Below are 14,588 nucleotides of genomic sequence, written 5' to 3'. Positions count from 1 at the left end.
ATTAAAGTGGTATCATCCGCATATCTAAGGTTGTTGATACGTTTTCCACCAATCTTCACTCCAGCTGAAGACTCGTCCAGACCGGCCTTCCTCGTAATACACTCAGCATATAGGTTAAATAGGCAGGGCGACAGTATGCAGCCTTGTCTCACTCCTTTCTCAATCGGAAGCCAATCAGTAAGACCATGTGTTGGCTAGTGGACTGAGAATTCCGCTCATCTTCAATTCTTGTTTGCTTTGTTCTGTGGTATTAAGAATCGGATTTTTTTACCTTCGCTCTGCCGCTCCTCACATAGCAATGCGCTGCACAAACAAATCTCAAATGGTAATCGCGCCTTATAGGCCAGGAACTGCATGACCATGCATTATTCCCAAATTTTGATGAAAACACTCTATGTGGTTTGTAGCGTAGTACGAGACCCGTCGTACATAATAAAGTTTTATTATCGTAGTTGTTTTATAGGCCTGGTCTTGACCAAAAATTGAAAGACAATGTGGAACAAAGGAGCAAGCATAATGATCAAAGACCGGCCTTGAGTAACGCGCAAATGACTTGCGCACCTGAAGCAGAACGCGGAGATATTTACAGGACAGACATAACCTTTCTATTCCCGCGAAATAATGATGCTGTGTTGAGCACCAGTCGGCAAATAAACCACGTACTGAAGCGTAAAAGCACGTTACTGAAGCGTAATAGCTGCCCCTCTCTCTCTCTCTTTCACTTCATACGTGAAACCATGTGCACTGAGCACGATATAGCATTTTTAGGTAATAGTGTTATGCAACTCGTTCGTTCGAAAGGGCGTTGCTGTTTTTGTCAGCGAGAATTGAGAAATGTGCCAGAAAAACGTGTTGAAAAAAAAAAAAAGAACGCACGTGATTTTGTATCAGAATTTTGATGCAATCGTTCTTTGTGCAGCCTTGGGGATGATGTCGTACCATATTCGGAGTCAGCGTTTAGTAAGTAGTAGTAACGTAGTATTTGTAGTTGTCGGCACCACGTGACGGAAATAATCGTGCGGGCTGCGTAAAAAAAAGTCGTATCATGGTAATTTTGGTTCTAATGATTGATGATTGATTTCTATGTGATAGGCGCTGGCGAGTTATTGAAATTATTGTAATTAATTGATTAATAGATGAAATAAAAAATGAAAAAAAAAAATGAACACATTTGAAAAAAAAAAAGGGTTCAAAGGTGTCAAAATACTCAGAATGGAAAGCCAGCCCAAATGTTGGTGTAAAAAAAAAAAACGAAAAAAAATTAAACCATAAAATGTGAAAGAAAAAAAAAACATTGTCCACGTGTGTGAAATGCTATTGCGCCATACCATTATCGGTGGAGTCCCTTGCATCGAACGCAAACACGTCGTTCGGCTGAATGCGCACGGAACGCATCAAGTTTCAAGAAGCGGCGTCCGAGCTTGCCGGTAACGTCATCGCGCCCGCCAAGCTAGAAGAGAAAAAAATATTAAGCCAATGTGAGGTGAAAAACATCGTTCCCGAGCGTTTGCTGTCGAGTCATACCCTTAACGGCGGAGTTTGTGTCCCTCTAATTTGTTTCGCTACCCATTTCGCATCCATCTGCTAGACAAGTTCGAAGCCAGTCTGCGATAGGATTTCGAACTGACCAAACCAACATAAGGCGTTTAATACTTTGTCAAGTCTGCCAATCTCACATTGCCAAAAATTCGCGGATTGAAAAGCCGGACATAAAGATGCTATTGCATTTTCTCTGCAGGCCAAGCTTAAGCATCATTTTAATATTCTTTTTATTTTTCAATGTTTAGCGCATAGCAGAGAAACGTTGAACGTGTTCTCTTGCCCCACATACCAGCCCGTTGTGTCCACTGCCTTCTCCGGCTCTTTGTCGCTAAATGCTTGCAGCCGTGCGCTCTTTTTTTTTTTTCCTTACCGCAAGTGCAAAAATACTTGCTCGTCTTAGCCAAATTATTCGCTTGCAACTAGTGTTGTGTTCAGCAGAAGCATAGGTTTCTTGTTACACGGCTGTGGCGCAGCGAAGGGTATTTATATGACGCATTGCATAAGCAAGCTTGTCGCGCGCCTGTAAGATGTGAAAAAGAAAAACCACCAGCTAATAATGCTAAAGAGAGGACTACGTCTTCGCATATTCTCGTATGGAGAGTTCATTTTTAGCTTGTCTTCAAATATTTAAACTCTATCCACCTTTTTCGCTCATGAGGCACTTACTGGAGAAAAAATCCTGAAATTATACACAGTTCACATTCACTGATGATGTGCCCTCCTTTCTAACACCTTCCTTTGCTGGACTTTTTGGGATTCACTGTAAGTTTCGCCGTTTGCCCGTCAACCTCACTTTACGTTGTTCCCAACTTAGTGTCCGGAAAAAAGTTCAAGGGAGGTTGTTGCTATGAGAAAAATAGAATACTGCCTTCTTGAGGACAGTGACAAAAATGTTTATTTTTCGCAATCGTTTCTCTTTCCAGGCACCAGGAATTCTTAAAGGACTGCCCGAGTGGCTTCATGACCAAATCGGTGAGTGGTTGAAGTTTTGTCCAATTATCAAATTTTTGTCCGATACGCAACACCTCCTAACTTGCCGTCGTCGATTAACCCGTCCCGTTGCACTACCATTGCGCCGATGCGTTAGTCAGAGTGGTCCACCACCATCTCACAGCTGCCTAACTGGCCCTTCAATGCAGCCATAAAATTCCCGAAGATCGTCAAACCCTTCGATCTCGCAGATCTCGCTTATTTTTTTTTTTTTTTTTTTTTTTTTTAGATTTTAACTCGATAGCACGGTAAAGGCCCTGTTCAGAAAATTCGGCGTTGGTTTTATTGGCGCTATCGGCGTCGGCGTTCTGAGGCAATGATCTCAGGCATGGCTTTAGCAGGTGGTAGCTGGTAGGTAATGCGGCCGTCTACTGCCTGGTCGCAGGTTGTGCGGAGCCGTGAGGCGACATGACATGGCCGAGATGGCAGGCGCTGCAATTGGGGATTCGACACTGAGATGGGAAAGCGAGGTGGGGATGCAGCCTTCCGGGACTTTTAAAGCGTTAAAGCTAAAGACCGTGTTACACAGAATAGCTAGCATGGTCGGCATTCTGAGCGAAAATTCACGGGGATAGCCCAGGCAGGTAGTAGTTGGCAGATTAGATGGCCGTTCAATGATTCTTGGATGGGTTTTTGGGACGTAACGGCACTGCACGCTGTTAGAATGCTTCAAGGAGCTGCCAACTCGAATTTCTCACTTGAACTGGGAGGATTGGATAGGAAATGAGCTTCCAGGCTGGCGTTTGGGTGCCTAGTCAGGCACTGTACTCCCAAGCCATATGTCGTTAAGTTCTTACTGCTTGTTTAAAGCAGTAAAGCAGTTTAAAGCAGGGTCGTCACTCGATAACATGGCAGCTCAGGCCTCTATGCTAATAAGATTGTGTGAGCCACTAGATGCCCAAATTGGTAATTAAGCGAGCAGCAGCTACACGTAAGCGAACAATGAACCACCAGGGAATCCGCTGACGTACGGGAACCATTACCGCCGTCATGTCTTACCCTGAAAGGCTCATGTTAAGTGTTCCCACAATTTTTATTTCTTATATGCACCCGAGGGCGAAAGCTAGCATAGTTTACATATCGTCTTCTTTGGCTTTATTTTTCTAGGCCTACGCTTTGCGGATGCCGTATTTGTAGCTTTTCTTTTTATATTTTTAATTCTTTTTTAGTCACACCGTGGCATTTGAAAATTATTGGTGCAAGGAATTTCCTTTAACCAAGTTCATCTACATTGTACACGTGAATAGCATCACTGAAAGTGCTAAATCCCCATCTGCAACGCAATTCAGGGCTAAATAGTGCCACGTGGTGGTGACATGGGCGTAAACAAGTAAAGGAAAGACTGGCGTGGCACCGAAACGAACTTTTTATTGGGCTGAACTTGCAACCACGAAGTAATAAAGAACAACTCGGCGGCGGCAGGGGCAGCCACAAGTCTGCTTGGCGTCCAGCTGGAGTTTTTAATGTGTTTTGTGCGATATCAGTGCACGCGACAGAACTCCAGGGGGTCGAAATTGTCCGGTGCTGCCACTACGGCATCCCAAACAGCCTATGACGTATTTGGGCTTAGATATTCATAAAACGAACAAACTAAACGATACAAAACTTTAATATTTGAGCATTTATCAACACATAAACGATACAAAGAAGCATGCCGCCTGGTCCTTTGAAGCAAAATGAAAGGTGGCCGGAAATAAATACCGTCAATCTCAAAATACCACTGAGAATTCGAGTACAAAGCATCTATTAGTGCGAATTTTATGGTTTTAGACAAATAACATGAACCACTTCTGGTCGTGCCAGTCATCGTTGGGATACTGTCATTCCATTGTGAACTGCGTCATTGTCCAGTTAATTTAGTCGATGGAAGATGTTATGGGGGCCAAGATAGCCACTCAAACATTGAACTCAGTCCGCGGTAGCAAATGGAGTAAAAAATCGCATCTTCTTACCTGGCTTGCATTTTGAGCAGCAGCACCTTAGGTTTTATTTGATCTGTCTTCGTGCAAGTCGTGGGGTTTCTTTTGCGTGGTAGAAGACGACGTTAGGTGTCTTTTTCGGTGATGTTTAATATTGTGGCATCAAGAGCAGTTGTGGCCTTCCAGCCGTAAAGGAGCTCAAAGGTGTCATCTGTATGGTCCCCTAAACTACGGTATTGTGAGTGAAGACAATTTACCCCGGGGGGACATTACATGTCTCGAGTTTGGCGTCCGCATACATGGCAAGTATACTTGCAAAGGTCTTATTCAGGCGCTCTGTGTGGCCATTGGCCTGCGGATGGTACGCAGTTTTGCTCCTGGGACTTGTCCGTCTAACGCAGGGTGGCTAGCATCACATCTACCACGAACACTGTTCCGTCGTCATCAGTACTTCTGGGGCACCGTGTCACAGCAGGATGCATTTCACGAATAATTTCGCGACTACTGCAGTTGTGCATTTCATAACGTCTTTGTTTCGGTGTAGTGGGTCAGGTAGTAGCTTCAAAAACTGTAAACGACTCTGTTGCTATATGTAGCAGCCACAAGCAGGTGAGGAGAAGGAATAATGTCCGCAAAACCCACCCAAAGTTCCTTTTTCCTTTAACCCCTTCTTCCCTTCTCATAATCAGATTAATGCTCTTGCGCGTGGCGTGGTATGATAGCTACATTTAGCATAGCGGAGACGTATTTCAGTAAACGCATACTGGTTGAACTCGTTTTTTTCTTGGCAGGCACAATACACTCAAAGAGAAGAGATGCACAGTGCACCGCCGACTTACAACATCTTATATGGCATGCCACATATTTTCACGCGAAAGGCACAAAATGCAGCATATTCTACATGATATGTCACCTCTACGTCCACCTTAGCACACCAAATACGATAATGCGCCGCAACACAGCATGCCAGTTGGGGCATATGGCAATGAGAGCCACCTGCCTCGAGTAGTGTAAGAGTGGTCGACTAACAACACGCAGTTCTGAAGGATGTGCAAAAACCGCGAATACGCTGACTTGAGTAGCTACACCCCAGCCCTCCTATTTCCCTAATTCCTAAAAAGGCAGCCGAAAGTCATCCCTTATGTTTCAATAAAGGCTTCATTTGTTGATTTTGCCACAGATAGCGCCTACAGAAACGCAGTGACAGGTCTGGGGCAAAACATGTGCTTACTATTTGAGTACATTAATTCGTTTGTAAGTACAGTCATTCTTACATGTAAGTGAGTTGCGTACTTCTTGGAAAAAATCAGGCTTTCAGGATTGCCTCATATATTTTCTGAGTTACAATTGCTAATCGACATTAAAAGCGGCCCTTGTGACACAGCAAAGCAGTATCGAAGAATTTTTTACTCATTTGAGTGGCAGTCGTGGGCGTTTAAAAAATTAACCGCGCAAATACAGAAATTTCAAGAAGTAGCACTCATGTGCAAGAAGCTAGGGGTAAAAGAGAATCGGGAATAAACTGTGCTTACAATGAAAAAGTATGTTTCATTGATTTTTATTGAGTTAAATATCTTTTTTAAAGACCTGATTGTCGTGTGTAACTCTTTTAAATAATTCAGTTTGCAAGACACAAGAGCCAAATGAATATTGTAACGTGGCGGAAAGTCGGCACACACAGGAGAAAGAGAACTGAGAGATGATGTTCGACGACAGTGAGATGACGTTTTAATTAATCGTGGTGGACCTAGAGTGAGCGCTCCTGCCCGCACCACTGCCCGCTTCTTCCTCGTCCGTAACATTACACGGGCAACCAAGCCATCGTCCCGATCATGGACGAGCAAGTTTGCCGGTTTTGGTGAGTCCATGGCATGACGATGGGCGTGTCTGGGTGGCTGAAGAAGAAGAGGAAGAAGGAAGAAGAGAACGGCTTGCCGACACGGTGATTTCCGATGAAGCCTGGCCCAGGACGCTTTCGGGCCATAGGTCACCAAGACCTGGTGGTGGAGGCCAAGGCACAAACCGCATGACATGGGCGGGGGAATCTCTTCAAGTGTAGTGGCGTCTTGGGTCGTGGGGTCATTGGTCGGCACATCGGGTAAGTCGAGTCACATGGTCGTTCGGTTCTCTCGTTGTGTCTTGTGGACGTATGGTCGTGTGGGTGGCGTTTCGGGTCAGTCCCTAGCTCCGTTGTGTCTTGTGGTCGGGCGGTGGAACAGCAAGGTCTTGCTGGGTCCGGCACGCTGGGGACCAGCCATGCGATGCCTCCTAACCTTCTGTCGACGGCGCAAGAAGATGCAAGGTGCCGAAGTTCCAGGCCAGAATGAGGGGCGATGATGATGCACCCAGCACCTCCACGAAATGTTCCGTGGCGGCAAACCGCTGAACATAGCACAAAGAGAACTTGGAGATGATATTCAATGAGAGTGAGATGGCGTTTTAATTAATCACGGCGGGCTTTGCGCGAGCGCTCCTGCCCGCGCCGCTGCTCGCTTCTTACTCGTCCGTAATATTATGTAAAAATTCCTTTCACAACTAAAAGAACATGTTTTAAAGAATTACTAAGCGACAGTCATGAACGGTGCAAAGAGCGTCACTAGGAGCAAATATCGCAGCGTCTTTATGACTCGCTGACCCAGCTCGCTAAGCCAAAGTTCGACGTGGAGCTGAAGGTCGAAGGGCTGCTGGCATTTCAGAGGCTACAGTATCATTTTCTTTGCATCGAATAGCACCGCCCAGCACCTGCACCATACGTCAATTAAGAGAATGCTCCCATTTACATAAGGTTTGGTGATCATGATCATCGTGCGCCTTATTGTGCCCACTGCAGAGGAAAGACCCCTCGCACATTCCTCCGATTAACCCTGTCCTCTGTCAGCCGCCGCCATCTTATACCCGCAAAGTCCCTAGTCTTTCTCGCTCATCTAACTTTATGCCCCCCCCCCCCCCCTTCCGAGCTACTCTATATTTCTATTGTAATTTAGTAAGTTACCCTTATCGACCGTAAGATTCCTCATCTGGCATTACATGCCCTGGCGATTCCCAGTTCTACTTTGCGATTTCGGCTTAGATGTTATCCCCTGCTGAGTGTTCGTTCACCCCCTCCGCTTACCTCCTGTCTCCTAACTCTACGCCTATCATCTTCATTTCTCAATTTCGGAGCGTTAAGTTGAACTTCTTTTTATTAACCTCCACGTTCCTGCCCAATTGGTAAAGCCACTGATACGGGTAAAGTACAGCCATTATATATTTTTCTCTTAAGGCATAAGAGTAATCTGCGATTCATAATCTGAGAGTACCAACCAAAATCGTGTACCTCGTTCAATCGGCCATTTATTTCACTTTCTAGGTCTGCGGTACTACCTGCCTCAAGTAGACGTATTCTAACCTTCAGTGAGTTGCCATCTATCGTAAATGTCTCTTGCGTTCCGAGGCTGTTGCAAATTACTTCAGTTCTCTTTACATATGAACCATTCGAGCTCGCGAGGTATTTCGCGGGCCCAGGAACAAAATCGCTTCAAAGGCTTCTTCGTTTCCGACCTGCATTGTAATGGCTCAGCCGCAAGTCATGTTTTAACATTTTCTGGAGGATATTGCAGATGCCCTTCCGACAGCCCTAGTAGGCCAGCTGTACTGTTTCTCGTTTTCATGACGGCAACTTGCTGCATTATTTTCGGATAAACTCTCTTTGTGCATGTTTCTTCCTTCCAAGTGTAGATGTTGTGGGCGTAGACAGACAGTCGTCTTTGAAGAGCAGCGAGCTGCCTTGCAGCATATCGAAATGTGCGATTGATAATAAAATCTCGATGTGCTTTGTGACGATCATTGAGACATCTCGATATATCATATCTTCCCAGCACCGACTCCTTCCTTCATCGAGCCACATTTCTCGCCTATTTTTGAAGCGAAAGCTTCACTATACGCTACCTCGGGCCAAGGTCAGCGATGGCTCACGTTAGACCTTTAAGGAGTCAGAGGACAAAGTGTGTCTATAAGAAAACATCTGTCTCCACCGCGAATTGAACCTCTATCCCTCGGAACCTCAGCCTAGCGCGCAAACCATTACTCCACGCCGGGCTCGCGGGAAACAGATCGTAATTTTTGCGTAGCGTAAAAGTGATAGTAGCATTGGCAATGGCCATGCAGTTAGTGATAATGATAAAAATGACCGTAGCGAGGGTAATGATGGTGCATTTAGTTGTTGATGATAGTAGTGATAGCGATGATTATGGCAGTAGCGATGACTGACGATGCAACTAAAGAAAACAGCCCTGTAAAATAACTTTTGCCATGTCCGGTCTTAAGCATACTTAAGCGCAGTCAAGGATTTCCCTTATCCTAACCAGGTTTCGCAGGGTTAAACCTGAGCCATTATTTTTTCACTTCACACTGTGGTCTGCTGCGAAAATACCTGGCTTTCATTGGATGAGTTGCAGGAGAATCATTTAACAAATGAGAGAATTTCATATTTACTTTTTCAACAAACGTCTATTCAAGCACGTGGGATTCCGAAGAACATAAAGTTTGGCTGGCCGGTATTTAACTCTTCCGTGACCCTTAAATAACGGGCAATTCTGTAAAGCCTTGAAAAACAGTTTTAATGCAGTATGTAAACAACACTGATGTAACGTATCCTAAAATATATTATACACTCTTTCAAACACGCGAATATTATTTAACTTAAGCTTTATACCGTGAAACCTCCTTTCTAAAATACCGAGGTCCGTCCGGGTAAAACATTTCCTGAAAAGAACTGGGGGGTCTTCCTGTGGTCATAGCACAGCGTACAGTCTCTGCGCTTTTGAACTTTTTTTGTGTGTGGGGTGTGAAAGGCAAGTTGTGCGGCACACTGTGGGGAGTGGTGAAGTTCGGCCTAGTTTGCCATCACAATTGAAAATTTGTTCAAGGAGCTCTTCACTCAGCTCGGCGTGATGCAGCTGGCATGGATCCACGCTTGTTGAAGTTCTTTGTGAACCTTCGCACGTGCCGAAGCCTTTCGTGTTGTTGAAACCCGAATGAATGAAAATAAAATAGCGTGAACGCGCATTGAGCACGAGCATCTTCTCAAGAGAGAGCTGGAATTTAAAGTTGTTGAAATTCGAGGAAAGATATTTTTTCGAAGCTTGATATTCACCCGGTCATCACTTCTTTTCAGTGATTCGCGTAATTACTGGGCATTATTTATGAATGCACTCATTATCTGCTATTTTTTTCTTCCGAGGCACTTTTGTTGATACGAGACACATCGGAAGGCATGCGTGTACATAAGAAGCGCGTATTAGTTGGAATAGCGTATATATAAATTTATATTTACAGATTAGTGGCGTGTGAAATTGAATGTTCCCTACAAATAACTTCCTGTGGCCCGTATTAACTCTCACGCAGCACATATGCGTCCATTCGGGATATTTGTGACGCGTATGAAGTAGTATGCAAGCGTGCAGCTGATACGCCTCATGTTTGTGACAAACTTTTATGAAGCAAACGTGTTCATACGCAGCGCAGTTCTCGACACATAGCTCATGTGTTGACGACGCGAGTTCCTTAGAAACACAAATATCGTCCGTGTGAACTCCTGTGCAGCGCACGTATTTATACGGGGAAAATATGGATTGGTACAAAATATTTATAGGATTTTTATTCCATTCCTCAGAAGACCATTCATACTCTCTGACGGGGGCAAATACAGTGCTTTCTCTCCCTCTCTCTCTCCGTCCTAGGCTCGTTCGTCCATCCCCACCGCGAGAAAATAATTATCTCCAATTTAATCACGATAACTGCTGCGTGCAAAGAGAAGACAGTTAAAACAGACAACAATAACAACAACAACAAAAAAACTCACTCATTAGCATACAGCTGTATGCGTTGTAATAAAGACCACTGGACATAGGATATAAAGCCCCGCTAGGAGCTGAGTGGCCTGGGAGTATGGAGTGCCTGTCTTGGGACCCAGGGGTCCCTGTGGGTTCGACTCCTATCTCGAGAGTGCTGTCCACGTTGAGGAGGCTTCAGACTTCGCTAACTGGCTGAACGGCAGCTATATTGCTAGCGCACTAAAAGAGATGCTTCCGACGAGATGCTGGTTACAAGCCATGGTTGTACGCAGACATTTTGCACAGGCTACGGCTACGCCGGCTCCTTACAGCTGGCCTAATACAAATAACTACATAAAATCTTCTTTAGTAACATCTTCCGTGGTTCTGTTCTGTCAACAAAGTCTTCAATAGCCCACATGCATTCCAGAAGCGATACAGTATGAGAATAAGACGAAATATACCGCTAATTTTTTTATACAGCACAATCAGCAGTGTTATAAACTTGATAAACTAATAGCTTTAAATAAAAAGTGTTTCACTTCACTGCCACAATGGTCAATATTGTAAATAAACATTGATAGGCATGCAAAACGTAGGCTATATAACGCCTACGAAGGAATCCACTGAAGTCATACAAATAGAAATGTGACGTCACTGCCACTAATATAACTTTCAGCGACCTGCTCACACAGATCACAAGAGCTTGTGGTTCACACGAGGCGCTAACAATCGAAAGGAAGTCGCTCGGATTTCTGGATGAGGTCCAGGGTTTTGAGTCACATTTTAATCGTGAATCAAGTGCGTGATATCATAAGATATACTGCTATGTACACATACTCCTGATGCGTGGTATAATTGCAAAAATAGCTTTTAAAACTTTTACTGCGCTCGTAATAAGTAATTAAAGTGGCATAGAAATCCATCTGGCTGCGTTTTTGACAATATTTATTGTAATCATTAGGTTATTGTAAGATGCCCGTTGATAACATACTGCTAGAAAGGGTTTGAGCCTCCCCTGCGTTGCAAAATTTTGCTTCTGAAGCTTTTAGTTCGCTTACAACGGATAGTTAAGACTGCCACGAAAACGTCTTGCGGCGAAGTTTTTAAAATTAAAAGTAAAAACTAAAAGCCTAATGACAGAAGATGTACTGATGTGTTTACTGATATTGTCAAGTTTTACATTATGAGAAAAATTACGTTCAAAACCCTTTTCCTCAGAAAATGTCCACAACTTTCTGGACAAGTTTAAGCTTCGAACTTAGCTCTCAGTTGTAGCATTCAGCAGAGTGAGGCGGCCACACCGACGTTTCAGCTCTGAGCTCCGTGCCGATACCTGTCTATATCAAGTGGGCAGTATTAATCCTCTACGCCTCACAGAGGCGTGGACTCATTCTCGGTGGCGTGAATGTCGCTCCCGCTCGCGGAATAGTAAAAAAAAAAAAGAAAACAAAGAAAACATACCGGTATGTTGCTATGTCGCTGCCGTCACGAGAACCCGTCATTACGACTTGTGTGCTCTTGCGCAGAGCTTCCCGCAAGCGTATGTCGATTCTGGGCGTGTATGCCTTCCTAGTCAGACTTCTTCAGACATGCTTAACGGACAGCCATGGAGTCCCAACAAAGAATATACTCGAAATGTTTGATGCAAAATAAAGTATAATTGCGCAAATGTGGCTTCCTCCTGACAGTATCGTATAACGCGCGTGCAAAGAAAGGACTGACCAAAAACGTCTGCGGAAATTGCGAAGCCACTGCGATCTTTACTGCCGTCTTCACTCACCAGACCAAGCAATCAATATTTCCTGGTCGATCGCATGGCATACAGGTAACAAAAATATTTAGCGCTACTTGAAATTTGGCTCTTCGGAGTTTTTCTTTTTGCTTTGACAACGTGGCCTTCCCTTCAACATAAATCGATGCTTGAAGCAACGCGATTAGCGTCACTTGAAAATTGTCCCAACAACTCGCGAATTTCCACCTCGTAGCCAGGGGTCAAGGCTGAGGCTCAAGCGCAGGGCGGGGCGCACGATAGTCGCGACTGGCCGCCGCCAGCCCGCGTGCAGCGAGCGGTCAGACCGTGCCAGACATACTCAACAAACAAAGGACGGTGTAATGGAACGTCGTAGCGAAACGACCCTGCGGGTAAAAGGAAACGGGAAAGGTGGCGCATAAATGGGACACGCGACTGTGAATCATACAGCAGCGCCGACGCATGGACGTCGTGGAATGAATATCGCACGAGCTAAGACCGATGCACAGGAGAGGCAAGCATATGCGCAAACTCAGTAGTACTTGGCTAGTCGGTTAGATGACTCTGAAGACATCTTTCGCTGCATAGTTACACACAAACACAACATACACAAAAGAGATTAAAGCGAGACGTTCACACCGATGATGCGCTCTTCATCGGTGTGAACGTCTTGCTGTAATCTCTTGTGTGTGTGTTGTGTTTGTGAGTAATTATGCAGTGCCAGAGATATGCTCAAACTGTTTACAAAGCGTACAGCTAATGGCAAGCGCTGCACTAACGTAACGGAAAACGCAACGAAAGGGAAAGCAAATAATGAAACGCACCAACATTTGCAGTCAGCGCCATGAAAAGACGCATTCGTATTAGGTATCCATCAGCTCGATGGAGAGAAAGGGTGTCAAACACCGAGGAAGTCTCTTCGCCGCATCGCGCATCAGCAATCCATGGTTTCGTACGTGGGCAATCTGCTGTTCATTTAGGGTTTTCGAGGCGCCCTAATTTCTGTTTCTCCTTTCGTCAGTCAGTTCCGTTCAGTCGTTCAGTCGTGTCCGACTCATCGTGACCCTATGGACCATGTCACGCCACGCTTTCCGGTCTCTCACTATCTTCCTAACATCACATAACTTCATCTGCAGTGCCTCGAGGATGCCATCTGACCATCGCGTTCGCTGCCTACCCCTTCTCCGGCGACCCTCAACTTTTCCCAACATCAAATCTTTCTCCAGCGACTCCTCTCTTCTCATCAGATGACCAAAATAGCTGAGCTTTAACTTTAGAATTTGACCCTCCAATGAGCAGTCAGGGTTTATGGTTGACAATATCTCCTTTCGTACGTACTGACTATACCGTGTCTTTACATCTGGTTTCTGTTAGCGTCGCGAGCAACACAAAAGGTGGCCGTCGCACGAAAATATATCTTGTTGTTTGGAAGCTCTAGCGTAAATCCCTGGTATACATACCATAGGTACGAACTTTTACAGACCGGAGGCATTGGGGGCGAGCGAGCGAAATAAGCATCAGCGGCTGTCGAAAGCGCTTTCCCGGCGCGTCTGTCGCAGCACCTGGCACTTATCTCCCATTCGGCAGCAACGAACAGCTCTGTTGGGCATAGCACAATGCAAAAATCTGAAACTTCTTTCCTGTCTCGGTGAGAGTACCTAATCACGGCGCTTTATGGCACCGGAGCGCGTTATCACAGGATATATTTCAAATTTGGAGGGGCTTTCATTTTTACCGGGTTACGTTAAGGCTACCTTAGTGAAACAACCTAGGTCGCACCATTTTCATTGAGCAAGGGGGGATAACTTTCTTACTCCCGCCTGAGCGTACGGGGCCACATATGCACAAGTTAATTACTTAGTATCGGTTAATTATAAAAGCACGTTGAACTGAAAATACTGAAAACAAAAAGCGTGGTTGTAGGCCAGTTCTCTTATTTATCTCAGAGAAATCCTGACATTATTCAAATTCTGTTCGGAAGAATGCTAGCTTTTTTTTAAATATTGGTTCCTATTTACTGGGAGGCTTTGTCTGCACTGTGGTCCAGGAAAGACGAGGTAATTTAAAATTTTTGTTCCTTCAGGAAACATTGTCGTCATCTTAACTTCACCCACTGTAGGACGAAGCCAACAATGCAAACATGGGGGCCAGTTTGTTGATCATAATGGGGAATACTGCGCTACTTGCTAGACAAGGGACAAGTGAAGGACAACACAGGAATGAAGCGAATGAATGGGAGAGGACAAAGCCCTCTCTCACATCCGGCCAATTGACCGGGTTCTACTCCAGCTGCATCCACCTTATCTCTACAAAGCTTTTATCTCATCCGCCCGCTTTCTTATGCGCCCTGCAATGCTTGTCTTCCTTTAGGACCCATTTTGTAACCCTTAGCGGCCCTCGGTTATCTTCTCTTCGCATTCCATGTCTTCCCTAATCTAACTTTTTCGTGAGTTTGACCAGAATGTGAGTAACGCTCTTTCCTTACCCGACCCATTCTGCACGCTTCCCATCTCTCAACATTACAACAACCACTTTCCGTCCCTTAGATATCTGTTTTGCCCTCAAATTAAG

General features: G+C 44.9%; 1 protein-coding gene across 1 annotated transcript in view; it reads left to right on the top strand.

Moving 5' to 3' along the window:
- Positions 1-14,588, top strand: part of LOC146183323 (frequenin-1-like) — a 398,108-nt gene that overhangs the window by 318,067 nt on the left and 65,453 nt on the right. Inside the window, exon 3 of the mRNA XM_084608709.1 lies at positions 2,466-2,514. Within this exon, the coding sequence (XP_084464835.1) occupies positions 2,466-2,514 (49 nt within the window). The remainder of the gene's footprint in view (positions 1-2,465; positions 2,515-14,588) is intronic.

This window comes from Amblyomma maculatum, chromosome 7, assembly GCF_055883805.1.
Source record: "Amblyomma maculatum isolate TAMU_Amacu chromosome 7, ASM5588380v1, whole genome shotgun sequence".
NCBI lineage: Eukaryota > Metazoa > Arthropoda > Arachnida > Ixodida > Ixodidae > Amblyomma > Amblyomma maculatum.
This window is presented reverse-complemented; position numbering and strand designations above follow the sequence as displayed.